Source organism: Meriones unguiculatus, chromosome 10, assembly GCF_030254825.1.
Source record: "Meriones unguiculatus strain TT.TT164.6M chromosome 10, Bangor_MerUng_6.1, whole genome shotgun sequence".
NCBI classification, from domain to species: domain Eukaryota; kingdom Metazoa; phylum Chordata; class Mammalia; order Rodentia; family Muridae; genus Meriones; species Meriones unguiculatus.
In genome coordinates, this window is record NC_083358.1 from 63,551,626 (window position 1) to 63,579,151 (window position 27,526).

At 36.4% G+C, this 27,526-nt stretch overlaps 1 protein-coding gene and 1 pseudogene across 3 annotated transcripts in view; one reads left to right on the plus strand and one right to left on the minus strand.

Moving 5' to 3' along the window:
- The window catches only part of Pkn2 (protein kinase N2), a 104,733-nt gene that overhangs the window by 28,047 nt on the left and 49,160 nt on the right, over nt 1-27,526 (plus strand). For all 3 annotated transcript variants that reach the window (XM_021643422.2, XM_021643425.2, XM_060392596.1), the window contains 2 exons: nt 7,473-7,773; nt 20,810-20,964. In XM_021643422.2, the coding sequence (XP_021499097.1) occupies nt 7,473-7,773; nt 20,810-20,964 (456 nt within the window). The remainder of the gene's footprint in view (nt 1-7,472; nt 7,774-20,809; nt 20,965-27,526) is intronic.
- LOC110552268 (large ribosomal subunit protein uL6-like) lies at nt 6,648-7,272 on the minus strand (annotated as a pseudogene).

Below are 27,526 nucleotides of genomic sequence, written 5' to 3' on the forward strand. Positions count from 1 at the left end.
AGCATCAGTTTCTTTAATGAAAATAATTCAGATATACTTTTATTTCTGTGTGAGGAATTTCTTTTCTTGTCTGGTGCTATATTAAATTATCGATTTCCAGTCTATCACTTAATCTATTCACTAAACTGTTAAATTTGTTTTATTTCCTTTGAAAACCCTTGTAACTTTTGCTTTGTCTATTATTCATTTAGTTGTTTTATTGTTCTGCCAATTGAAATTTCCTTACTTAAACTATATCATTGCAGCTTAAATATTAGGCAGTGGGATTGGTAATGAAAATCTTATTAAAACCTTTCTAAAATTATTAATTTTTTATTAATCACTTAGATTGTTGGAGGATTAGTAGTTTTAAAAAACACTTGAGCCTTTGCAAAGCAAAATAAAATTAGATTGTGTGTAAGCATTAAAGCTTTAGATTATTTTGACTGGAATAGAGTGACTTAAGCATGCAGTTTTGGTGATAAAAGGGAGGGACATGTGGCCCTTTATTTATTTATTTGTAATTTTTTAAAACTGTTTAAAAATTATCATTTGTTGCAATTTATTCATTTTGTATCCCAGCTGTGGCCTCCTCCCTCATTTCCTAACCCTGCCCTCCCTCTTCTTCCCCCTCTGCCCCTCCCCTTGTCCACAGGTAGGGGAGGTCCTCCTCCATCTTCCTCTGTGGCCTGGCAAGGCTATGCCCCCCAGGGGGAGGTGATCAGAGAGCCTGCCACTGAGTTCAGAACAGGGCCAGAGAAAGCCCCTGCTCCCCTTACTATGGCCCCCACTTGGAGACTGAGTCGATGGGCTACATCTGAGCCAGGGTTTTAGTCCTCTCCATGCATTGTCCTTGGAGTATTATTCTCTTTAGGGCCCCTCTTTAAATGTGATGGTGATGATAGATAATCTGCACACGTTGGTAATTGAGGTTTATATTTAAAGCTCATTGACTCGTTTTCCTCTCTTGTTCCCATACTTCGAGAGAGTATTAATAAATATAATAAGGGACTTTGTATTTAGAAGTTGGATCCAACTTTGTTTTTGTTGTTGTTTTACATTGTGTTGGGGATCCAGTTGAGGACCTGGGACTTGATAGATAACTTCCTGCTGCTTTGTTTTTCTTGCCTTGTTACTTAGGCAGGCCTTGACCTGAGGCTAGACCAGTTAGTCTTAGTTTTCCTGGCTTTGCCTTCCAAATTCTGAGATAATAGGCATATGCTACTTACACTACACTTTTCTGTAGAAGGGTGAAACAAGTATCAACTTTGGAAGGCAGCACTCTATTTTATAGAGTTAAAAATAGTTCTGAACTAGTAGATAGAAGTGTGAAGCTAGTAATTAAGGTAGGTAAGACAGTCAGTTCTTCCTGAACAGAAAATACTAAGGCAGAAGTTACCAATAAGGATTATCCACTGGTTATAAACTATTTTCCCTAGCTAATTTAGTTTAATCAGGCTAAGAGTATTATTTCATTGCCTAGTAATGGTGCCTGGCATTAGAGCTGATTTTGTATTTTGGGAGATAGTATCAGTTTAAAGGATTAAATACCTTATTTTAGTTATTGTAAATGTAAGAAAATTATGTTTTTTTGTTTTTTTTAAATACACTTTCAGTTTATTCTAACTAAAATGTTTGAAAAGGAGAATAATAGCTGGGAGTGGTGCTGTATATTGGAGGCCAGAAGTAGGACGATGTCTATGAGGTCAAGCTGGCCTATAAAGAGTTGCAGGGTAGGTAGGCCTAAGTAGTGAGAGTCAGGGTGGGATGGTGTAACATTTGGGGAGTGGAATCTGGTACCTGAGACATTTGTTTATTCTAAGTTAATGACTATATTGTGTACACTCCCTTTTCCTGTCCTAAAGATAATTGACTCATGTCACAGAAAATAAAGAGAGTAAAAATATGGTTACTAAAAAGTCATATCTATTGAAAAGAAGAGGAAGCCAATCTGCTATCGGTCATAGTTTATACCTGATTTTCCGACTATGGATTCCTGGGTTGCCTCTGAGTTTCCAAAGGTATACTTTTTATCAGGAAGAAGGAAGCTTGAGTTCTTTAATTAAAGTGTGTGTGTGTATGTGTGTGTGTACAAATTATTTTAAGTAACATTTTTTTCTTTTCTTTTTTTAAATGTTTATCTGCTAGTATCATCCTGCTCTCAATCTCCTCTTAGTCTTTGGAGTGATCAAATAACATAAAGGGATAATTATTTGAACAAGATCCATATTACAGCCTAGAGGATAGTCATTTAACCCTTAAGGGAGAACACTGGCTGGAAATTCTTTTCCCAGGAAGGTTGTCATGAATTTTGAAACAAAAAAGTTGCCTAGGCCAAGAAGAAACTGGAAAGAAATAGTTGGAGACAGAAAGGCTATATATTCCAAAGGTATAACATGCATGGTGATAGAGCCAAGAAAATGGTCTCTCAGAGTAATTTCCCATAACTTAATAGTGTTGAAGTTTGGAGAACAATCTGAAAAGAAAAGAGTTGAAGGCAGCAAGGGGCTTCAAAGATTTCATATCAAATGTTTGAGATTTTTTTATTTCTTCATTTTAACAGCCCTTAAAGCTGTTATATAAATGTTAGATTTTTTTTTTCAGTTTGTATTATCACTGTATTCCATGACTAAGTTACAAAAACACAAATACTGAGATGATTGGACCTTACTGTTTACTAAACAGAACTATTGGGTATTTTTTTGACCTATAAAAAAAATAAGGAAAAAAATTACTGAAATGCTAAAGATACCATGAACCAAGAGGACTTGTAACTTATTGCATAATATTAATCCGAGAACACGTTCAAGTAATTTCTGTGATATTATCTGGTGAACCTACAAGAATTGAATTTAGAAAAATATCTAGTGGGGTTGGATTAAGTCTTTTTTCATCTAGGTTTTTTTTTTGTGTGTGTGTGTGTGTGTGTGTGTGTGTGTGTGTGTGTGTTTTCCTCAGTCTGCTTTACATAAGACTCTTATTCTTTGGCAGTTGTCATATGGCTGGTGTTTTCAATATCTCACCTAAGGTGAATTGAAAACTAAAATGATGACACACAGGATTATATATGTTGAAGAAACTGTGGAGATGTGGCTCAGTAGTAGAGTGCTTGGCTAGCATGTGAAGCACCTTGAATTTTATCACCAGTACTATGTGAATGAGTGAACGAACAGTTATTTTAGCCTGGGAAGAAGATCATCCTAAATACACTTAGATAAAAGCAAGAAATTTAAAGCCAGTAGGAAATTAGCTTAGGGGAGATGCATGGAGTATAGAGTAGTGTATAGACATGCATATGAGCGCTTTTGTTTGTTTGTTTTTTGATAGCATGTTTTGTTTTTGTCAGAATGTCAGGGAGATCTTAGCCTTAAGAATATTAGAAACGGACTGGTTAAAAGCACTGGCTACTCTTCCAGAGGATCCAGGTTCAATTCCGAGCACTCACATGGCAGCTCACAGCTGTCTGTAACTCCTGTTCCAGGGGATCTGATGCCCTCACTTAGACATACATGCAGTCAAAATACCAATGTATGTAAAATAAAAATAAAAATTTTTTAAAAAGAATATTAGAAACAAATTAATAGAAGTCAGCTTCCTCATCTTTTATATAAGATGCTACCATTAGCTCACTTTTCCCACAACTTTACATGATACATATGTTTTTAGAGATTAAGAATTAGATGTAAAAGGTAATATACCAAACATTTAAATAGGATGTAGTTATATATACATGTGTGACAAGCATTTCCAAAGGTATGTAAACATGCGGCACAGTGAAATAGCTTCTTTTCCATCTCATCCACAAACTTGGCTCTTCTCAGAGACCCATTATATTGACTCCTCAAGAGTTTAAGAATGTTCAGAGCGTCCATTACTACTCGTGTCATTAGACAATTAAAAATGGCTGTTTAATTTAAATGCAGAACAGTGAGCTGATGTTCCATTTAAGAAAATAGGCACCATCTTACTTTTCAAGACACGATTTAGAGATATTTTCTGGTAATGTTTTTGTGGCAACTAAACTTAATCTGGTGAGATAGTTAGCTATGAAAAATATATAGAGAATTCTGAATATCATCTTCACAAGACTAATACATATTGTAAAGTGATAAAAAGTAGCCAGAAAGATACTTTGTTTAACTAATTTGTTTCTTAGGTTGTTTTTTTTTTAAATAGAGATAACATTATTCACCTTTAAAATTTAGTAATGCTTTTATTAAGTGATTATTGTGTCAAAATTAGACTTAAAATTTCTCAATGTCTTGAATTACCAAATATTTCTGAAAGGTCACAGTATGTAGTTTAGATTTTATAGATAATTAAATTGAGATTTTTCTATTTACTTATTTAATTACATTACAATCTGATCATAGTTCCTCCCCCATACTTTCCCCCCAGTCCCACCCTCATACCCCTTCCCCCATTCTCTCTTCATTCTCAGAGGAAGGGAACCCCCCCCAACAACAACCAACCCTGGTACCTCAAGTCTCAGCAGGACAAAGTGCATCCTCTCCCTCTGAGGCCAGACAAGGCTAGGGGAAAGGGATCCAAAGGCAGGCAACAGAGTCAGAGACAGCCTCTACTTAGGGGACCCACAGGATGACCAAGCTCCACATCTGCTACATATGTGTAGGGGTCTAGATCCAGCCCCATGAATGCTCTTTGGTTTGTGGTTCAGTCTCTGTGAGCCTCCATGGGCACAGTTTAGTTTACACTGTGGGTCTTCTTGTGTCCTTGACCCCTCTGGCTCCCTCAGTCCTTCTTCCCAATCTTCCACAGAACTCCCACAGCTCGGCCTGTTGTCTGGCTGTGGGTCTCTGCATCTGTTTCCATTAGTTGCTGCTGGATGAAACCTCTCAAAGGACAGTTATTCTAGGCTCTTGTCTGCAAGCATAACAGGGTATCATTAATGGTGTCAGGGGTTGTCTCCTATGGGGTGGATCTCAAGTTGAGCCAGTCATTGTTTGGCCCTTCCCTCTATCTCTGCTCCATCTTTATCCCTGCACACCTTGTAGGAAGTTTAAATTTTGGGTCGAAGGTTTTGTGGGTGGGTTGGTGTCTTCCTCCATTGGGAGTCCCACCTGGCTGCACGAGGTGGCAACTTCAGGCTCCATATCCCCAGCTGCAAGGTTTCTCAGCTAGGGTCACTATTAGACTCCCTGGTGCTTCCCCTGTCCCAGAAATGGCCCCCACTACTTTCCATTCTCTCTCCCAGTCCTCCCTCTCATCCACTCTCTCCATACTTGATCCTGCTCCCTCTCCCCTCCGGTTCCCTTTTTTCATCTACTCCAGATGACTATTTACCTTTCTGAGTTAAATTCAAGTATCCTCCCCTGTACCCTCCTTTTTACTTAGCTTCTTTGGATCTGTGGATTGTGGTATGGTTATCCTGTACTTGATAGCAAATATCCACTTATAAGTGTGTATACACCATTCATGTCTTTCTGGGTCTGGGTTACCTCACTCAAGATATTTTCTAGTTCTAGCCATTTGCCTGCAAATTTTATGATGTCTTTGTTTTTAATAGCTGAGTAGTATTCCATTGTATAAACGCACTACATTTTCTTTATCCATTCTTCAGTTGAGGGACTGAAATAGCCAGTTTCTGGCTATTACAAATAAAGCTCCTATGAACATACTTGAATAATTGTCTTTGTCGTGTGGTGGAGCATCTTTTGTGTGTATGCCCAGGACTGCAATAGCTGAGTCTTTGAGGTAGATCTATTCCCAATTTTGTGAGAAACCTCCAGATTGATTTCCACAGGATTGTACAAGTTTGCACTCCCACCAGCAGTGAAGGAGTATTCTAGATCCACATCCTTGCCAGCATGAATAGTCCCTTGAATTTTGATCGTAGCCATTCTGACAGGTGAAAGATGGAATCTCAGAGTTGTTTTGATATTCATTTCCCTGATAACTAAGGACACTGAACATTTCTTAAAGTGCTTCTCAGCCATTAGAGAGTCCTCTGTTGAGAATTCTATGTTTAGCTCAATACCCTATTTTTAAATTGGACTATTTGGTTTGTTGGTATTTAATTTCTTGAGTTTTTAAAATATATTTTGGATATTAACTCTGTGTTGAATGTAGGGTTGGTGAGTGTATTTTTCCATTCTGTAGACTGCCATTTTGTCTTCTTGACAGTGTCCTTTGCCTTGCAGAAGCTTTTCAATTTCATTAGGTCCCATTTATTAATTGTTGATACTCTCAGGGTTACTCTGGCTTTTTTCCGGATTTATAAATTTCCTTTTACTAACTTGAGTCCTTAAGGATTAAATAACTTGCCCAGAGTTTATAATGTGGGAGTGACAATTTAACAATATTTACACAACCCTGTGATGCCTGTATATGTAGGTATGTTATAATTTATGTACATATCTAGATTTTTTGAGATAAAGCCTTGCTGTATATCCCAAACTGACCGTGAACCTTACAAGCCTTCTGCCTCAGTTTCCCTTTGGGATTAAAGGTCTGAACCATCCTGCCTAGCTTACTTTAATATAAATGTATTTTGTGAAATAATATTACTTTGTAAGTGGACAGAGTGTTTGAGCTTACGATTCCTTATAGTGTTATTTATTCATTCATTTATTTGTTTGTTTATTTTTTTATTGACAGGCAAATCAATTAGTTTTATTGTTCCAAAAGACACCCCAAATCAAACTTATAATTCAGGATCTTGTTTCTGGAGCAGGATTAATTTAGGTCTTATTCATCAGCCTGCTGCACAGTTCCCTTTTCAGACACATAGATACCATCCAAAAACTTTCTGATATCCTTGCTTTTAATTGTTGTGGCTTGCTTAATCAAAGCCACTAAATTTGAGACAAGTTCAATATCATTTCCTTCAAGGATTACTTGATCCTTCTGGGCTTGAGAGACAGAACAAGCAACACCTGTCCTTATTCAAACCCTGCGGATGTATTTTTCACCCAAGAAATTTCGCATTTCAACCAAAGACCCATTCTCCTGGATAACAACATTGATAGGGAAGTGAGCATACACAGACCTCATCTTGTAGCGGAAGCCCAGTGTAACACCGTTGATCATGTTCTGAACATGACTGCAGATGGTTCTGACAGTGGCCAGTTCCTTTCTGTTACCACCATATGTCAACCTGGAGCCTCTTCTTTTTCTTTCAGAGAAGACTCAGCTCTACATTGATGTGATTGAAGTCCCTCCATAGGGTTCCCCTGGGGCTCTTCACAATGACTGTGTGCCCCTTCATGATGATGTTGAGTGATGTCAACATTTTGGGATGTCAAACGTCTGATTGCTGAGAATGGTCTTCATTCTCGTAGTAGATGGAGCAAAACTCCTTATGGTTTTAATACAGGGAAATAAGTATAGTGTTGCCCATTAAGGAGAAAATTAGATGTAATTCAGCTAATAAATCATCTCTTCATGATACAAAAACATTATTAATGTTGTACATTTGCTTTTTTTAGATTTAATTATGCTTGCTTATTTATTTACTTATTTATTTATTATAGGGAGATTCCCGGAGTCTTCCATTTTCTGAGAATGTGAGTGCTGTTCAGAAATTAGACTTTTCAGATACAATGGTGCAACAGAAATTGGATGACATCAAGGATCGAATAAAGAGAGAAATAAGGAAAGAACTGAAAATCAAAGAAGGAGCTGAAAATCTGAGGAAAGTCACAACAGATAAAAAAAATTTGGCTTATGTAGACAACATTTTGAAAAAGTCAAATAAAAAATTAGAAGAATTACATCACAAGCTACAAGAATTAAATGCACACATTGTCGTCTCAGATCCAGAGGACTCTGCAGGTATTGTACTCCATCTGATGTCTCTGTGTGTATTAGCAGGATTTACATCTTTCTGTAGTTTTCGGCTGTCCTACATGTACAGACTGTTTTCTGTTGTGGCTAAGCTCTTGTTTCTGTACTGTTCAGAAGGCTAATGAGTTGATAGATGTGAAAGTTGAAGCATTTACTTAAGAGAGAAGCATCTGTTGTATTTGTCCTCAGTCAGCAGGACAGGACTTAAAATTATTTTCTAGTATTGTTTTGTAAGGTTAAAAACACATGCTTTTAACCTTATGGTCAGTAGCTAAGTGAGCCAGATGACTTCAAAAGGGAAAAGTTCATTCCATGATGCCAACAAGCAGGGTACTGTACCTGTTAATACTTAATATCCCCATGATGGCAGGACTAATTTTCTTCTGACTCTACTTGCCCACTCCCAAATAAATAAATGTGAAAGAAACATGCATTCTATAAAAGTAGGTACTTCAGATTTTTCAGCCATTAATCAGTTATTATCTTGGTGCTTCGTGCTGAATTAAGCACCTGAATTCTCAGGCACATTGTTTAATAAGAAAAAAAGTGAAAACAAAACCCCAAACATTACCTTTCACATTTCTGTAAGTATAGAAAATAAGAGGGAACTATAGTTCAGGGTTCCACCCTAAGACTTTGTGGAGGGAGTTGGGAGTGTTGAGAACAGGGTTCCTTTGTGTAGTCCTGGCTGTGCTAGAACTCACTCTGTTGACCAAGCTGGCATTGAAATCGTAGCAATCTGCCTTCCTCTGCTTCCCAAGTGCTGGGATTGAAGGCATGTGCCACCACTACCTGGTTTCGTTATTTTTAAAGAATCATCAGATATTAGTTAGAAAATTTTTCAGTAGTACAAAAAGTAAAGATAGGAGAACTGCCTCCCTCCTTCAGATCCCTAAAGGTAGCATTGCTTTATTATTGTATAGTTTTTCAAGAAAAATTATTCATATTGTTACCTATTCATCAATATGTATATTCATTCTAAAATGTTATATGAAACATTTAAAACACTTGTGGTGTAATAGTTTTGTTATTTCAAAGATGATATTTTCAGAGAAGTAAATTAAGCTCTATAATCCTTTCATTTGCAGAAAGTAAATAAAGGGAAAGTCATTTATAAAAAGTAAAACCTTAGTATCACATTTTAGATGAACATGTGATTATCTAGTAAGATATAATAGATGCAAAATTAACAGTGAAATTTTCAGAAAGTGCAGTATTTAGTGCTTTTCATTTACTTCATTGCAATCTACATCTGGGACTTTTATTTGGAGGTTCTGTATATATATTTCAACCATGTACAAGAACTTAATCTTTAAAATCACATAAATAATGGTAAACCAGTCTTTCTGCTTTAGAACTGAAATAATTTCAAAGGTGTGAATTAATTTGCTCAGCATAATCACTAGTTATACAACATTTCTGCTCCTCACTAGTAGTCTCTTACCCATACATTTCATAATTATATTATAAATGGAAACATGTATTATGAAAATTCCGTTTTTAGAAGTATTTTATAAACCAAGATAGTCTGTTGTGTTTGGATCTCTGCCAGGTTCTATGTGTCTTGCCTATTGCGTCTTTAGAATTCTAAAATAAGAAACTGCTAGAGCTTTAAACTCTATTTAGAGAAAGCATTTTTTTCTTCTTAGAATACTGAGAACTGCCTTATGATTCATTCAAATAAGAACATTTTTGTAAAAGAAAATGTAGCCCATTTCTAAAGTCCCCTTTTAAAAATCAATTTTAGTGGAATAGAAACTGCATATGATAAATACATATGAGTGTTTTACATATATGTGTCTAAGTATGCAATTTGATGTTTTTTTTAAACAAATATACATAATGTATCTAGGGAAATGTCATTAGATCTACCCAGAATGTTCCGTTACTTTAGTGATTCCCTTCTTTACCTTCCCAGTCAGTTCCTACTCTCAGCCCTCATTCCTAGAAGCCACTAATATACTTTACCACTTAACATTAGATATTTTAGAATATTGACCATCTCTTTAAAGATATTTTTTTTAAAGACCTTTTTAACGTTCTACCATCAAATTTCTGGGCTCCGTCAAAAGCCAAATTGGATAACACTGTAAAACCTTCCCCAATGAGCCATTCTTATTCTCACTGTGCTACTTTGTTCATTTATTGTTGTATTGTACTTTTTTCCTATCCACATTTATTGCTTACGAAGTTGTGTGCCTTTTGAAGGCTCACACATTTTGTTTTCTAGTTTTATTATAGAATCTGGGACATAGCAGCATGTAATTGTGACTATTACAGATGTTTAAAACCCACGAAATCAAACTCATACCTTTGTTTTTGTAATTATTATTAAAGCATAATGTCATGTCACTTCACTCTAAATATTAAATAAGATAGAGGATAAGCTTAAAAATAAGTTTTAGGATAAAACCAAAATAATTTCCTACTGGTCATATTAGTATTTACTTTCTAGATAATTGGAAACCAGATTTATAAAATGTCACATTGTGTTTTGATTGCTTAATACTCCTGTATGTTGGAATAAAAGTCAGTAATTTTGTTAAAATTACATTGTGTGTGTGTGTGTGTGTGTGTGTGGTCAGTGTTGATGCGCACGTGCATGTACACAAATTTTATAAGCACAAGGCTCTGGGCTCAATCCTTAGTACCACCACTTCCTCCCTTGGTTTTAAATGCGTGGAGAATACCGTCAAGCCCTTAAATATCTGGGAATTATCATTTGAAACCTGGATTAACCTAGTGGGCATTATCATAAGTACAACATGCCATGTATAGAAAGAGACAAATACTCTACCATCATTTGCATAGCTAATTTAAAAACATTCAACTCAGAAATAGAGCATGAGGAGCTGTTTAATTAGCCAGATTTGGACATTCCTGCTGTATACACAAAATACCACACTGTAGACAATAATTATTACCAGTTAACATTAAAATAACACTTTAAAAAGAGAATAACCTCATGGAATGTTGTTCTTACCATACATAGAAATTATGAGTATATGGTTAGTTGAACCTAAATGTACCTTATGTGAAAGATTACCGATCTCTCAAAAATGGAGCTGCAGTCTTAAGAATTAGCAACCTGATATTCCCAAAGGAGCTATTTGGAAAGAATTATTTCTGAGTCTTGGTGTCTTAAATGAATTATTCTTAAAGAAGAGGCTAAGAAAATTATATTAGGCTTTGTGGTGCCCAGTTAGATAGCTGAGGCAGCAAGATCAGGGAGTTCAGGCCAGCCTGTGTTAGGCTACATAGTGGGTTGCAGACCAGTTAGTGCTATACAGTAAAGCTCTTGTCTCAAAACCCACAACATATGTCAGGCATGGTGTTACAAGCCTTCATTTCAGCACTTGGGAGGCCAAGACTGCACCTTAAAGCCCTGTCTCAAAAAACTAAACCAACAAACAACATGTTTTAAGTTCCCTCTCTTCATCTTAAAAAAAAAAAAAAAAATGTTTTGTGGTGTATGTGTGTGTTTGTTTGTATAGGGTGGGGGCTGGGGGCATGCAAACCGCAAGATGCAGGGATTGATTTCTGATTAAGCTTAACAGCAATTGCTTTTATCCTCTGAACTATCTCCTGGACCCACTGTTTTCATCTGAATTCCTTTTTCTGTCTTCTCACACCCTCAAAATAAAGAGTAATTACACTTACTAATTAGTGATTATTTTCTTTAATATCTAAATATATATGTGTATGTGTGTAGCAAGTAACAAAAACTGAGGTTTATGTTTGTTTTTTTCTGGGACAGAGTTAATCTTAGCTTTTTTTTCAATGACTAAAGTGTTAGCTTGTATTTTTTTATCCATTTTATTTGGGTTCTTATATCTCTATTTCCCTAATCTACCCCAATTCCTTTCAACACCATAACACCAGCTAACAGAGAAAGAAGGTTAGTGGGGAGGGGGGGACATGGTTCTCTTTTGGCTACTTCTTGCTGATAAGGGTTGTTGGATTCCTTGGGACAAGTCCAGTCTTTATAGTGGATATCTCCAACTACTTTTCATCAAACTGCAACAGCAGCAGCCTGGAGCCTCGGGGCAATGATAACAGCCTTCTTCCTGGGAGCTCCTCAGTCTTTCTCTGGACTCTGACATTTATACCTTCTCAGAGTCCCAAGAATTAAATTGTCTGTAGTTGGCAAAGATCACACTCTTCTCAGAGCCCACATGAGACAAATAGTCTGGTGCTGCGGACAGTCTGAAGCAGCCTCATATCCTAAACCTGGGATTAAACCAAAAACATGTTTACATAATGCAATTGGATTTTTAAAGAAACCAAATTCCCACAACACTAAAATGTAATTTATTAAACTATTCTTGGCTCAATAGAAATAGAAATTTAATTTTTCTGCTGTCATCTAAATGTGGCATGAAAATTAAAACTGAATTTTATGTGTAGTATAATATAAAGGATGGAATCTCTGGAATGGTTTGTTATATAATTGCTTAGTATTCATACCATCTAATAAATTCCTCACTCTTCAGCAAACATTCCAAATTGTGACCTCACTAAGGGTGACTGTATGATCAGTAGGCAATTACTTTTTTCTATCCCTGGATTTGCTTCATCACTATGAGAATAAAACTAAATGGTGTGTAGATATTTGAATGCTTTTTATTAATCTTTATTATTTTTATCTTTTTGATGTGTGTGACTGTTTTGTCCACATGCATATGTGCACCATGTGCATACCTGGTGTCCAAGGAGGGCAGAAATGGGCATATAGTTACAGCTTGTTGTGAGCTATTTGGACCTGGGAACTGAACCTGGGTCTTCTGCAAGAGCATCAAATGCTCTTAAGTTCTGAGCCATCTCTCTAGCTCCATTACTTGGGTTCTTTGATGTACTTTCAAAAAAAAAATGCTATATAGTAAATCCTTGGTTTGGGGTTTTTGTTTTGTCATTCTGTACCATCCTGGTAGTTAACTTTTTGTCAGCTTGCCATAACCTGGACTTAGTGAGAAGGAAGTCTCAAAAAAAGAATTGCTCAGGTCAGTTGGCCTGTAGGCATGTCTGTGAGGGATCATTTTCAGTGCTTTACATGATTGGGAAGACAAAAAGGTGGATACTATGTAGCATGTTCCTTGGGTAGAAGAAAAGAATGTCTTTATTGTCCCCCAAACTTTCCTACTGCTAAGCCTTGAAGTTAATCTTTTTCCCAAGCCCATATTCGATTGCAACTGTGTATGAATAGTTTTGCTTTTAAAACGGTCATAAAACAGAATCATAAAGTATGTAGCTTTTAGAAATTATAATTAGCCATTGCCTTTGAGATTCATCTAAGATGTATATATGTAATTGTAATTTTTTTTCTGAGTAGTCAGTTGTATAGATGCATCACAGTTTAGCCGTTCACCAAGCATATTGGAGTTGCTGTTCTGTTCTAGGTAATCATTAGCCAAGCCAGTATAAGTACTCATAAATGGAATTTTGTATGGACAAAAGTTTTCACTTTACTTTGATAAATTATTCTAGTGAGTATTTTGTCACTAGACTAGGACTGAGATTACAAAGATATGTGCTGTAGTGTCTTTAAACTTAAGCCTCCAAGATTTTTTCAGAGAGGCTAAATTATGTTTCTTTTTTACTAGCAATGCATGGGAATTCTGTAATACCACATGTTCTCCAACACTTGGTATTGCAGGTCTGTTTTTTTTTTAGCCAGTGTAATGTGTGTAATGTACCTCCTTGTAATTAAAGAAGCAAAGCAGAGGGACAAAGAAACATTTAAGGAAAATTTAAGAAGAAGCTGCATATGCATTAGGCCCAGAGTTTATATACAGAATAAAGTTTCCTTTCCTGAGAGTGCAGTGCAGGGCTTTCAGACAATAAAATACAACAAGGTGACTATAAAAGGTAAGTTCCTGTAGGTAGGAGCATTGGACTTGGGGAAAGCATAAGCAGGTAACTAACATATAACAAGATTCTGGAGCACTTTGTTTTTAATCTATAAATTTATGAGTACCAAACGAAAACCGAAGTGTTGGTCAGTGAATAGTACTCAGCACCCTGTAGACGTGTAGCTAGGTAGGAGCTGAAGAAAGTGGGTAAGTGGGTGACTAGTGCTTCTGTATGATATTACTTTTATTAATTTCGATTTGGCTAGGTTTGCTTCAACTGTCTTTCCTCTTAACTGTTTTAAATGAAGTAAATAGCTTTGATACTCTGTGGGTACAAGTTCACCTTTATGAACTTTGAGCATAGAGTCAGCTAGCTGTAAATGAAGACCAAAGGTCTGAGTAGCCATCCAGCTAGATCATTACATTGCTGTATGGTTGCACACCACTTGGATAACCTTCAGACCTTGTTTTTATTTTCTGTTAAAAAGAAAAAGAAGCTAGGCAGTATGTTCCTCCCTGGGGTATTTCGTGAATAAGATGTTTTAGTAGGGTATGGGTCAAGCATAAGGCACCTAAGCTCACTTGATTAGAATGTGAAACCTCTGTGGAGTATTAAAATCTTAAGAAAAATTTTCTAATACAGGAAAGACTCAATGTCAACCACATTCCTAAATTCAAAGGTGATCAGTTGGGCCTGGAGAGATGCCTAAGAGCACTTGATGCTCTTGCAGAAGACCTGTGTTCAGTTCCCAGCGCCTACTAGCAGTTCATAGCCAATTGTATCTCCAGTTCTAGGTGTCCAGTGCCCACTTCTGGTCTCCATATGCACTGCATGCATGCAGTAAACTTACATACATGCAGACAAAACACATATACACAAAAATAAAAATAAATATTTTTAAGAGGACAGGAAAACAATTGGTATAAAGATATTGATTATTCCCGTATGACCAATAATTAAAACGAACTTCACTTTCCCATCAAGTCTTCAAGGCCTGATTATATCTTATAACAGATCTGTAATCTCTATCTTTTCTTCTTTACAGCCTGTTTTTCTTCATTCCAGCTTAAACATTGCTACCAGCATTATTTTTAACCCACTTCAGTGGGGAATTAGGTTTTTATTGATTGGGTTGGTTTTGCTTCTTTGCCTCCTTGTGTTTTTTTGTTTGTTTGTTTTGTTTTGTTTTGTTTTTTGGTCCAGTATCCAGTATCCCAGGCTGGCCTCAAACTTGCTAGTAGTTAACTGTGGCCTTGGACTCCTGAGTGCTGGGACTCTTAAGTGCATCTCACAGTCAAGCTTCCTCATACTGTTTTGATCCTTTTGTTCCCTTATTTTTCTTCCCAATAGGTCTCCATTCTCTAAAACAATATAGTACAAAGTTTAACATGTCAAAGGTTCCCTATATAATAGCCTGGCATCTCCATGCTACTTCAGCTTCTTCCTTTAATACTCTTAATTTCTCCACTAACAGTATGTTTATCTTTTTGACCTCCCTATACTTGTACACATATTTGTGTCTAGGGGTTTATATACCCCATGAGTCTCTTTTAAGGAAACTATTTGTTCCTTTTTTTAATTTAAATTTTTATTTTTTATATTAAATACAGTTTATTAACTTTGTATCCCAGCTGTAGTCCTCCTCCCTCATTTTTTCCCAACCCCACCCTTCCTCCCTTATCTCCTCCCATACCCCTCTCCAAGTCCACTGTTAGGGGAGGTCCTCCTCCCCTTCCATCTGACCTAGCCTACCAGGTCTCATCAAAACTGGCTGCATTGTCTTCCTCTGTGGCCTGGTAAGGCTGCTCCCCCATTAGGGGGAGGTGATCAAAGAGCCAGCTGCTGAGTTCATGTTAGAGATAGTCCCTGTTCCCCTTACTAGGGAACCCACTTGGTACTGAGCTGCCATGTGCTACATCTGTGCAGGGGTCCTAGGTTATCTCCATGAATGGTCCTTGTTTGGAGTATCAGTCTCAGAAAAGACCCCTGTGCCCAGATTTCTTGGTCCTGTTGCTCTCCTTTTGGAGCTCCTGTCTTCTCCAGGTCTTTCTATTATCCCCTTCTTTCAAAAGTTTCCCTGCACTCTGCCCAAAGTTTGGCTTTGACTCTCAGCATCTGCTTTGATACCCTGCTGGGTGAAGTCTTTCAGAGTCCCTCTGTGGTAGGACAAGGTGTGAAGAGAAGTAGGAATAAGTGGGTCATAGGCTACAAGTTTTTAGGACAGATGAATAAGTCTATAGAGATTTCAAGTATAGCTTGAAAACTGTAGTTACTATTACCCATCCCCGCTCACCTTTCCTCCTCATTTATATCTAATTAGAGTTGATTGACTACTTTGAATCCATGTATTGTTTTCTCTCACTAGTTCTAAAAGCTTCATCTCCATATTTTCAATGCTAACCTATTTTTTTATGTGTCTGATGTGCTGTTAACCTCTTCTCTTATAGTAGATAAGACCAAGTACTAGTACCCAAGATTCTTGGAATCTCTAAGGGAAAACTAAATTGAAAACAGATCATTGTAATAGTGTATAAAATTTCAGTCAAGGGAAGAATGTGTGTGCCCAGTTACACTGAGCGGTGTTGGCAAATGTTTCCTAGAAAAACTGATGCTTACACTAACAGTAGTATGCTTTTCATTTCTCAGAAACTGCTGAAAATTTTAACTTAACATCAAATTTGCCAGGAAAGTAGTAGTGGTAGGCTAGCTTAGAACTGCACAGCATAGGTCTTTAGAGCCTAGTTGCTGATTTGGGTATTTCTTTAGTAGGCATTTAAAGATATTGCTGTGAAAGAATTAATCTTGCCCACTATCCATCTTAAAACATAGCAACATAACATTTATATTGGTTAGTGTTCATAAAGACATTTCATTGAGCTGTTTCTATTGTTCTGTCTACTGTAACTTTAAAATGTAAACCATCTTGATGTACAATCATTCAAGCAAATTTATTGATTTTGTATGTTATTTTAAAATAGCATAATGATATTTAGAAGATTAGAAGTATGCATAATTTCTTATGATAACCCCCAAATTATTTTATGTATTTATTTTTTTATAAGTTTAATAATAGATGCATGGAGATTTGTCCTTATTCATAATAATGGGGGCAAAGTATATGTTAAGATTAGGCATGTTGTTACACACCTGTAAAACTAGCACTTATGAGTTTGAAGCCAGCCTGGCAATGTAGTGAGTTCCAGGGCACAGTGAGACTCTGTCTTAAACAAACATACTACTATATCAACATTTTTTTTCATATAGTTTAAGGCAGTCTTAGAATTTTAAAAAAATTCATCTTATAAGCAGTTTTTAAAATTTCCTTTAATTTTTTTTTTTATTCATTTATGTTGTATCTGTACACACTACGGAGAATTCATGTGGCAGGGGATCAGAGGACAACTTTTGAGAGTCAGGCTCTCTTTCTATCATGAGGGTCCTAGGCATTGAACATACAGGTAATCAGGCTGATGCAAGCTCCTTACCCACTGAACCATCTCACCAACCCAGAGTGAACAATATTAAAGACTTTTTGTAACCACAGTTTTGAAATATTAACAAGTATGCTGGAAACAGTTTGTTTTTTAATGTTGCAATAGACAAGTCGGCAACGTAGCAAGTAAGGCATGCAGAGCAACATCCCCTGATTTTCTTTGTTTTATAGTAAGGTCTTACTTTTTAGTCCATGGGGACCTCAGCATCACTGTGATCCTCCTGCCTTAGCCCTGAGTGCTGAGAATCAGGCATAAGAAACTGTACCTAGCTATTTCTGTAATTTCCAAATAAAAATGAAAGATCTTATGAAACATACCAAAAGCCAGTGCTTGCATTTGTGACCTTTGAAAATTATTTCTCAGAGTTTCTTTAAAGATGAAATGAAGAGGAATATCAGCTGCTTAGCTGAGCTTTGATTTAATCTACTAAACGTTTAGTGTGCTTTAAGTATTACTCCTTATAATAGCTGCAACATAGCTGTGTTAATTATGCAGTTATAACCACACCAATGAGTAACAGCCACAGGTTATCCTGCAATACAGACTCTAGAGCTCTGATTCCTCTGTTTTTTTGTTTGTTTGTGCTCCCTTTGTCCTTCAGACTGAAAACAGTGTATACTACTTCCATTAGTATACATACAGTAAATAATTCAGTGTGATAGTTGACCTACAGTAATATACAAGAACTTAATACACACCCTCTCTTAAACGTAATACAATTTTGTATACATGTTTCCAGAGACAAGGAACATTATTACATCTTCAGGCAGACCATAGACCATATTGTTGTTAGACAACCCTAACCACCAGGAATTCATCCTGTGATGCAACTTATGTCCCTACCACCTTTTAACTGTTGATTCTCTGACCCATATGGAAACAGGAAGAGGACAGCTTTCATTTGATTTAAAAGCAAATGTTTAGACACGGATCATTTCTCCCTTCATCCCAGGCTAAACAACATCTGCTGTTTTACAAACAACACATTCCTGTTCTCTCCTCAGCAGAGGGCTTTGTATTCTGTGTATACTTTAGTTCTTTTTAAAATGTGCTTTTATGGTAATTATGCCTCAGATTCTGTGTGATTTGGAGTTTTTCTACAACCTTTGTATACTTATATAAAAAGGGAAAAGGGAAAAAAAAACTTTTCAGAACAATACTGTGGATTTTAATATTATAACTTCAGTGGAGATCATTTTCTAAGCAACTGGCCAGTTATTATTTACTATGTACCACGCCTTTTTTTTTAAGACATTGTACATAATTCATGTAATCTTCACAATAATCTTGTGAAGTGCATGCTGATTTCATTACAGAAGAGGTACATGAGACACAGCCATTCAGTAACTTTGCTGTATTACAAGGTTTGAACTGGATCTCAGTATCTTAAGTAATTCACATCTGAATACTTTTTTTCTTTCCTTCAAGACAGAGTTTCTCTGTGCATCCCTGACTGTCCTGGAACGCGCTCTGTAGACAGAGCTGTTTTCAAACTCAGAGATCTCTCTGCCCCTGCCTCAAAGGTTTATGGACTCCCAAACTGGGAGTGGTGGCTCATGCCTTTAATCCCAGCAAACAGGAGGGAAAGGTAGGCAGATTTATGTGAGTTTGAGGCCAGTCAGGTCTATAGAGTAAGTTTCAGGATAACCAGGGCAGTTACAGAAAAACCCTGTCTACAAAACAAAACAGAAAAATGTAGGCTGTCATACCTGGCTAGATCTAAGCACTCTTATCCCCTGTACTCTATGTGGTAAGTAGTTTCTGTGAGCTAATCTGAAAACCTAGGTACATTTTATGTCACCTTTCTATAATTGTTTCATGTAAAAAATGATTTTTTTTTTAAACTCAGTTAAAATAGAACTCTGTCCTGAATTGAATTCTAGCTAATAACTTTGTGGCTTTGTCTGAGTCTTGAAGTAGATAATATCTATCTCAAAGAGTTACTTAAGGATTGTTGCACACATGCTCATGTGCTACATGATTATACTGTTGAATTCTTTCTTTTTTAAAGATTTATTTATTTACTTTATGAATGCTCTGTTTTCACGCACACCAGAAGAGGAAATCATACTCCACTACAGATGGTTGTGAACCACCATGTGGTTGCTGGGACTGGAACTCAGGACCTTTGGAAGAACAGTCAGAGCTCTTAAACTGCTGAGCCATCTCTCTAGCCCTACTGTTGTATTCTTAAATATTCATACATATACAGAGTTTAGATGCTTACAGGGCTTTTAAATGCATAACAGAATAAATGCTAAGCACATAATATAGCACAGCAATTAATATGGTAGAGATCAAAACAGAATTGATTAGGTTCAAATCTTGCTTTGTCACTTTATAGCTGTATGATATTGGGCACATTTCTTTGTAAAAATAATTCATTTTTTTATGTATATTAGTGATTTGACTGCATGTGTGTCTGTGTGAGGGTGTCAAGTTGTGAGCTGACAAGTGATTGCTGGGAATTGAACCTTATCCTCTGGAGATTGCTCAGCTCTCTCTCCAGCCCCGCCTCCCCCAGACATGTTTCTGTGCTTTGATTAGTCTTTGTGACTCATAAATTGTATATGACTGTTGTTTTGTTTTTTTTGTGTTTTCTGCGGCAGGGTCTTGTTTTGTAGTCTAAGCAGGCCTTGAACTCAAGGTCTTATTGTTTCCATCTCCTGATGAGATTACAGGTGTGACATACCATGTCTGACCTAGTTGTTTGTCCTTGTCTATTGTTTTTAAATTAGGGGAACTAGTGTGGCTATCTAAGAAACCAATGACTTTCAATATGAACATTTAGAGGCATAGTTGAATTGTTAGAAATCATTTTCCCAGCATAATCACTTTTGAAGTCATTTATATTTTGCTTTTAATTTATAAGCAACATAGTATTCTATGTAATACACGGTAGACATAAATATTTGGTCTCTTTCTCCTATTGAAATTTGCTATCAGTCATTATCCTTGAACAATTTCCATTGTAGTAAAATATTTTCAGAGTATAAAACAATGTGAACAACATTCTTTATACTTAATACATTAGCACTCAGTGTCAGCACATGTTAAAACTCTTACTCAGTTCTGTTTACAGAGAATCACCAGGGTAGATTTTGTGTAATATTTGGACATTTTATTCTATTATCAGTATTGTAACGGAGGAGGAATTATTACTGAACAGAGCAGTCAAATTGCTATTATTTAATTTAAAAATAGTAGTATTACAAAAACCTTGGGTAGGCATAACTCAGTGTAAGACAGACTGTATTCAGATTCACTATTGTAGCCTGCACTGGTCTTAAAGATGTAATGATCCTTTGGCCTCAACCTCTTGAGGTTGTACCTTTCCAGAATTGTACCTTTCCAGGCCCCAAACTGTCACTTCTATAAGGGAGTAAGCTGACTTAGCAGGTAGCTCTGCAACGTAAGCAGTTTCTTGGCCTGAGTTGTTTGAAATCATTATTATCTATAAACATAAGATTTCATTTAAGTGACTTGAAATATATTTCAAACTCTGTTCTTCTTTGAATATGTTAACTTTTTTAGTGATAATTTTTATTAATATATATCAGTTAACATATTGGGCTTTAAAATTGTACGTTTTCACACATATTTTGGTGAGACTCACCCTGACATTGCAGTTTTAAGCAGCAATTGATCCTAGTAACATTAACATAATATTTTATACACAGATTGTCCAAGGACTCCAGATACTCCAAATAGTGACTCTCGTAGTTCTACTAGCAACAATAGATTGATGGCCTTACAGAAACAACTGGATATAGAACTTAAAGTAAAGCAAGGCGCAGAGAACATGATACAGATGTACTCAAATGGCTCTTCAAAGGTAAGTAAATCCCTAGTTTTGTAGGTTCCATATTTATTTGCCTACTCCCTAAATTTTTCAGTTGTTGCCCCAGTATCAGTAATAGGAATGATTTAACTGTCATAGGTACACCTTCACAGAGTGCTGGACTTGGTTCTTCTGGAGATAGGAGCTCATTTCTGAGGTCAACAGGTGATTGCTGCCTTCTAACGCTCTTTCATCTTTTTCATTCCTTTAGTGACACATTTTTATGGTTTGGGTTAGTAATTTCAGAGTTTAAGCAGTATATAATAATTCTGAGATTATTTTAGCCTCAAAGTTAGAAAATATAGACAAAAATAGAAATGTATTTAAAAGCAATAGTATAAAAATTATATATTTTCTCAAAACCTAGTTAGTGAGTAAAGAACATGAAGGAGTTCTTCATATTTCTGACATTTCTATAAGTTGAAAATTACCTCAAAACAAAACAAATTACAGAAAAATCTAGGTTCTAATGAGTTTTCCAACCAAGCAGGCTTTGGGAAAGGGCAGGTGAAAAGCCAACATTCTAGCCTCACTGATTACCTGGCTTACCACTGTATATTCTTGAAATTGTGTTGTTGTAGCTACCATTTGAAAACCAGTGTTGGGAGCAGTTAATAATGAGAGCATATGCTTGTAGATGTACTGTGGCTTGAGCCATATTCCAACATAAGGTTTCATAGATTTTATGATTCTAAAAATTTGATGTCATTTATTATAAATCATACCTGTCAATTCCCAAGTTATTCTAAAGATTCTTATCTCTGAGCATCAATGTTTCCTCATGTATGTATTTAGTATGTATAATTTTTGTGTACGGTTTGTATGTGTTCAGGCATGCATGCCAGAGCATGCTTGTGGAGGTCAGAGGACAACTGTGGAAGTTAGTTCTTACCCTCCACCATGTGAATATCAGGGATCAAACTCAGGTTATCAGGTTTTGGCAGCAGGTATCCTTGACCCACTGAACTGTCACACTAGCCCCATGATTTTTATTTGTGTTTCTGTATACATACATCTATACATGTATATATAGTAAATAAATACATATACATATGTGAATATATATAATATATGTATATTTGCATCATATATATTAGAACTTCAAAATAAAAGCTCTTTGATATTTATTATTTAGTATTTACTATTATGTATGTATATGAATATAATATATACATTATAACTTCAAAATAAAAGCTCTTTGTTGGTTTTTTATTCCAGCTTGAAGAGATTAAAATGAGAGGAGAAAAGAATCATTTCTTAATGTCTTGTATTGTATTCTTCCACTAAACAAAGAGTGTGTGCAGTAACTAAGGTTTTAACGTTTTTGTGAAAATTAGCTAGATTATACAGCATTTCAAAAACTTAATGTAATAATCTTTTATTTGATAGGATATTCACTAACCTTTTAGATTTATTAATAAGAGATAAAATTGTAATTTCTTGTTTTTTTTTAATGTGCCCCCCCTTTCCTCATAATTATGCCTTCTTTGTTTGACTTTGTGACCCAGTGATTATAATCAAAGCCATCTATGTAACCATTGGTTGAAACTGTCCATTATATCATGCTCAACCAGGTTTACACAACTGAAAACACTAACTCTTCCTCTTTCTGAGTCTGTCAGTAGCATACCTCATCAGGGAGAGGGCCCCATGAGCACTTTATTCGTGCCTGTTTGTTGGCTGGCATACTCTTGTGCAAGCCACTGAAGCTGCTCTGGGTTTATGTTTGCAGTGGCTGTGTCTTGCCTCAAAGATGGCAATTCACATCTATTTTCTGGATATTACATTCTTGCAGTGACATCTTCTTCCATGCTGTTTCCTGGTGGTATATGTCTTGGTTTGGAATAAGCACTCAAGTGCCACTTAATTCTCAGCATATTGAAGAACCACAAATATCTGCCTTCACCGAGTCTCACTATCTAGCCCATGCTGGCCTCAAATCCACAATCCTCCTGACTTGGCCTTCTAAGTACTGAGATTACAGACATTTGCTAATGTATCTAACTTGGCTTTATTCTTGGCCTTTAGTATAGGAAATTTCTTATTTTATTAAAGGTTGTTATGAAATGTTCTACTACATGATGTTATTTTAAGATTAAATTAAGCCAGTTACTGCTGTCTGTCATAAGATTTTTTTAAAGTCGGATTGATGGGTTAATTTGAGTAATTTAAGACCACTTTCAAGTTAAACAGTGTGGATAAAAGGGCTATAGGTTCCACTGCATTCTTCTAAAATCAAAGAAGTACATGAATAAGGTACAGAAAACCATAGGTCCAAACTAAGCAGACCGGTGAACATAGTACTAAAACAGATACTCAGTATTCCACTAGCTTTTTTAATTAGGAAGTCTCTTAATTAATGATACTTAATTAGAAGACCAAAGCCTATTAGCAGCTGCTGTAGTCTCCAAGACAGTTTTAACATTTTTTTCGTCTCGATATGATCTTAACTATTAGCTTCTCAAAGGATCAAAGTATATTTTTATGAGATTAGAGATAATTGAATTAAAATTATGTAGAATATTGAAAGGATCTAGTTTTAATACTCATGGTAGGTTCTGAGATACAAGATTTTAGAAGACCTGTTTTAAAAAGTCAATAGCATGTATAAATAATTGCAAATAATAGTAATGGCTTGTGCAAGTGATTGGGAAACCTGGAGAAGAATCATCAACAAATCATTTAACTCTTAACTGTGGAATCTGAAAGGTCATTTGATACTTAAAAACTAAAAAAATCTGAGCACAGGGGTCTTTCCTGAGACTGATACTCCAACCAAGGACTATGCATGGAGATAACCTAAGACCCCTGTACAGATGTAGCCCATGGCAATTCAGTATCCAAGTGGGTCCCATTGTAATAGGAACAGGGACTGTCTCTGACATGAACTCATTGGCCTGCTCTTTGATCACCTCCCCCTGAGGGGTGAAGCAGCATTACCAGGCCACAGAAGAAAACAATGCAGCCACTCCTGATGAGACCTAATTGACTAGGATCAGCAGGAAAGAAAAGAAGACCTCCTGTAACAGTGGACTTGGGGAGGGGCATGCATGCAGAGAGGGTGGAGGAAAGAGGAGGGATGGGGACGGGAGGAGGGAGGGAACCTCAGGAGGGATACAAAGTGAATAAAGTGTAATTAATAAAGAATTAAAAAAAATAAAAAAGAACTCTTAAAAAAAAAATAAATTCAGCAGAACTTGGTAGCCCATGCCTTTAATCTCTACACATAGGCTGCTGAGGCAGGAGTATCATGACTATAAGCCTGAATGGGCTGTGTGATGAAACTTCCTCCACAAGCAGAAGGTAACTGCTCTCTCTGACAGTTTGTGAGCGGTCTGGCTGAGACTCTGACGTGGTTATGGCCAGAACAAGTCTGTAGCATAGTCTTTAACCTAACTTATTTGAGAGGATAAGTAGGTTCACTTTTTGTGTGTATGATGTGCACGTGTTTGTTCAAGTGCATATGTAAGAGGGTGTGCCTATGTGGGGAGACCAGAAGTTTAAGTAGTTTGTTTTTTATAGGAGTCAGGTTAAATTTCTTCATAAGTCTTGATGCTACAGGAAAAATAACGGAGATAGACTCAAGCTGTTCGTATCTGGATGGCGAAGAAGAACACAAAGATGACCCTTAGATGGTTATGCAGACAGACTGAATTGAATGTGCTGTTCACATTGATACAAAATTCACAAGACAGAACAACAAGTTTGGGGCAGGTGTTACAGGATATTTGATTGCATTATGAACCCCGAGATTGTGTACTGGAAAAACCTGTTTCCAGTTGTTGTGTGGCTCAGTCCTAGCACACACCTTTAATCCAAGAGCTTTCTGTAAAAAGGATTAAATAGTTAACCCTAGGTCAAGAGGAGGAGCAAGGATTCCAGTTTGACAGGAAGTGAGCATGGGGGAAAAAAAACCCAAAACATAGAGTGAGAGAAGTCCGAATGACTAATAGGGAGAGACAGGAAGTAGAAAGGAGGGACATTGAGTTGAAGGGTATTTAAGGTAGCAGGGAAAAGAAGAAGGAGCTTTTTCCTTATGGGACGCAAGCTGAGTAGGAAGGGTTTTCTCCTTCTGGACATCAGCTGAGTAGGGAGGTCAGCTGGGTGCTTTCACTGCCTCTCTGAGCTAACAGGTTTTCACCCCAGCATCTGGCTCCTGAGGCTTTATTGGTGAAATCAAACAATTGGGAGTTTGTTTAAAAACAACTGGCAGGAATGATTAATTTCAAATTGACAATCAAGCCCTCTTCAGTAGTCTAATTACTGGTTTCTGTATAATAAAGCCCACTATTCCTATATGTGATATAGCTAGAGTTGCCTGTTGAAAAAGTAGGTCAAAAAATTTCAACCTTCTCTTCAAACCCCAGAATGATTTTCCATCACAATTTAGATAAAATCCAAAGTTTTTATTCTAATTCTGTAAACCCACGAATTTTTGTCCTTGTGTAATCTTCTAAAACAGTTTTTTATCTGTATTCTATACCTTCACAGCCCTTTCCCTACACTTTGATGTAGCTAGCACACTCTGCTCAGGCCCTTTGTCTACGTATTTCTTCTCCCAAATATTTTCATGACTTCTTCTCACTTCCTTAAGTTCTTTCCCCAGGTGCTACAATCTCTTACTGTCATAAGTAAAATAGCAACTGTTGTCTCTTTTAGTACACTGACACTAACCTGAAATTAGTCTATGTTTAATGTACATAGTTTTTTCTCCCCTGTGTCCCCATCCCTTCTTCCCTGCAGAGTATTGTCCTTTTAAAGCCCTGTCTGCCCAGGCTGGCTTTGAACTTCCTATATAGTTAGGCTGGCTTCAAACTTGTGATCCTTCTGCCTCCTGCTGTCTAAGTTTTCATTCTTCTAGGTTTGTGCATCCATGCCTGCCATGTGATCAGTTTCTTTACCATGTGTTTTAACATTAGAATGCAATTTTATGTAGGCCACTACATCTTATAGCTCCTCCCTGGTGCACTGACACTCTTTATTACAGGCTCATTATTTGTTACTAGGCTGAATGCTGCTCTGTCACTCATTTGTTACCACTTATCTTCCATTGGCCAGTATTGAACATTCTTTTGATTTCATGTCTCTGTGTACTGTAACTTTTATGTTATCGTTTATATGACTAAGATTTTTTACTATTAATACAAAGACCTGAGGAATGAGATACATCTGTCTTACTTTATTGTCTAAGGAGTAGTATTTCTAAGCGTTTCCTCATTGTGCAGTTGTAGCTCCTTGTAGCATCACTGACTTTTTCAGAGCAGTCTCTAAAGGTTTTGATAAATCTTGTTAAAGAGATGGGTGCTGCTCTTATGTTCAGATAGTATATAAAGCTATGTGTTAAAATCTAGGCTTCTTTCCAATGTTTTCCTCCCTCCTTTCTATTCCCAAAGTGTCATATTTTCCCCAATTGGGAAATACCCCTTTTTCTCCCAATCAAACTAAAAGCTTCATGAGTTAGGATTTTCATGGGCCAAACCTTGTATTTTAACTGAGTCGGGTAATATTTAACATATGGAAAGTGAGCTACAAATATGATAGAAAAGTTAAAATACTAATGAGCTCAATTATTTGATAGTCGTTTATTTGTGAGATACATTTTATCAGCATGGCTTCACAAAACAATGTGTTTTTTTCCCCCCTTTTCTGTTTTTGAGGTAGTTTCTCACTATGTAGCTATGGCTGTCTGGAACTTCCTTTGTAGTCCAGGCTGGCCTTAAACTCACAGAGATCTGTTTGTCTCACATCCTGGGTGTTGGGATTTAAGACATGCAGTATCATGCCTGGCATTTTTTTTTTATTAGGTAAAGAACAATGCATACTTGTCCAGCCCTGATATGAGGGCTTTTGCTTTGTCTTATTGTATCTTGTTTTGTTGTACTGGTTGTTGTCTCTTGACGCTTCTTCTTTTCTGAAGGGAAACTGAGGCAGAATGGATCTGGGGGAGAGAGGAGGTGGCATCATATATGTGTATGGGTTGGGAGCTGGGAGGAGTGGAGAGAGGGGAAACTGTGGTGGGGATGTATTGTATGAGAGAAGAATCTATTTTCAATAGAAGAAAAAAAGAAAAATGCGTAAGTTAAATATATAATTTACAGTTATTTTTGCTTATAATTATAAAATATCCATTCCAAATATAATTGGCAAGCATTGTAAAGTGCTTATTGTTATTACTTACTTTAATTAGTCTATTAGGTAGAACCATAAGAATTTTTTTTTGTTCAAATTTAGTTACATATTGGAATTTTCATATGTCTAACCCTAAGAAATATAAAAGTCTTCCCAAAGACTTTATCAACATAAAAGTCAGCAGTTCTCAAGTATGTAAACCAGCATGTATACCTTGGGCGAACTTTATCAATTGCTTTCTACATAATTAGATGCACAGTAAAAATGTATTGAATGTCTGAAAAATATATTAAATACAGGGAAGCCTAAAACTGGTATATATAACTATACACTGCTAAAGATGGTGGGTGTTGCCCAAAGTCATTTTTAAAAGGCTCCATCACGCTATGACATTTGTTTAAGTGTTAAAATAGTTAAAAGAACCTCT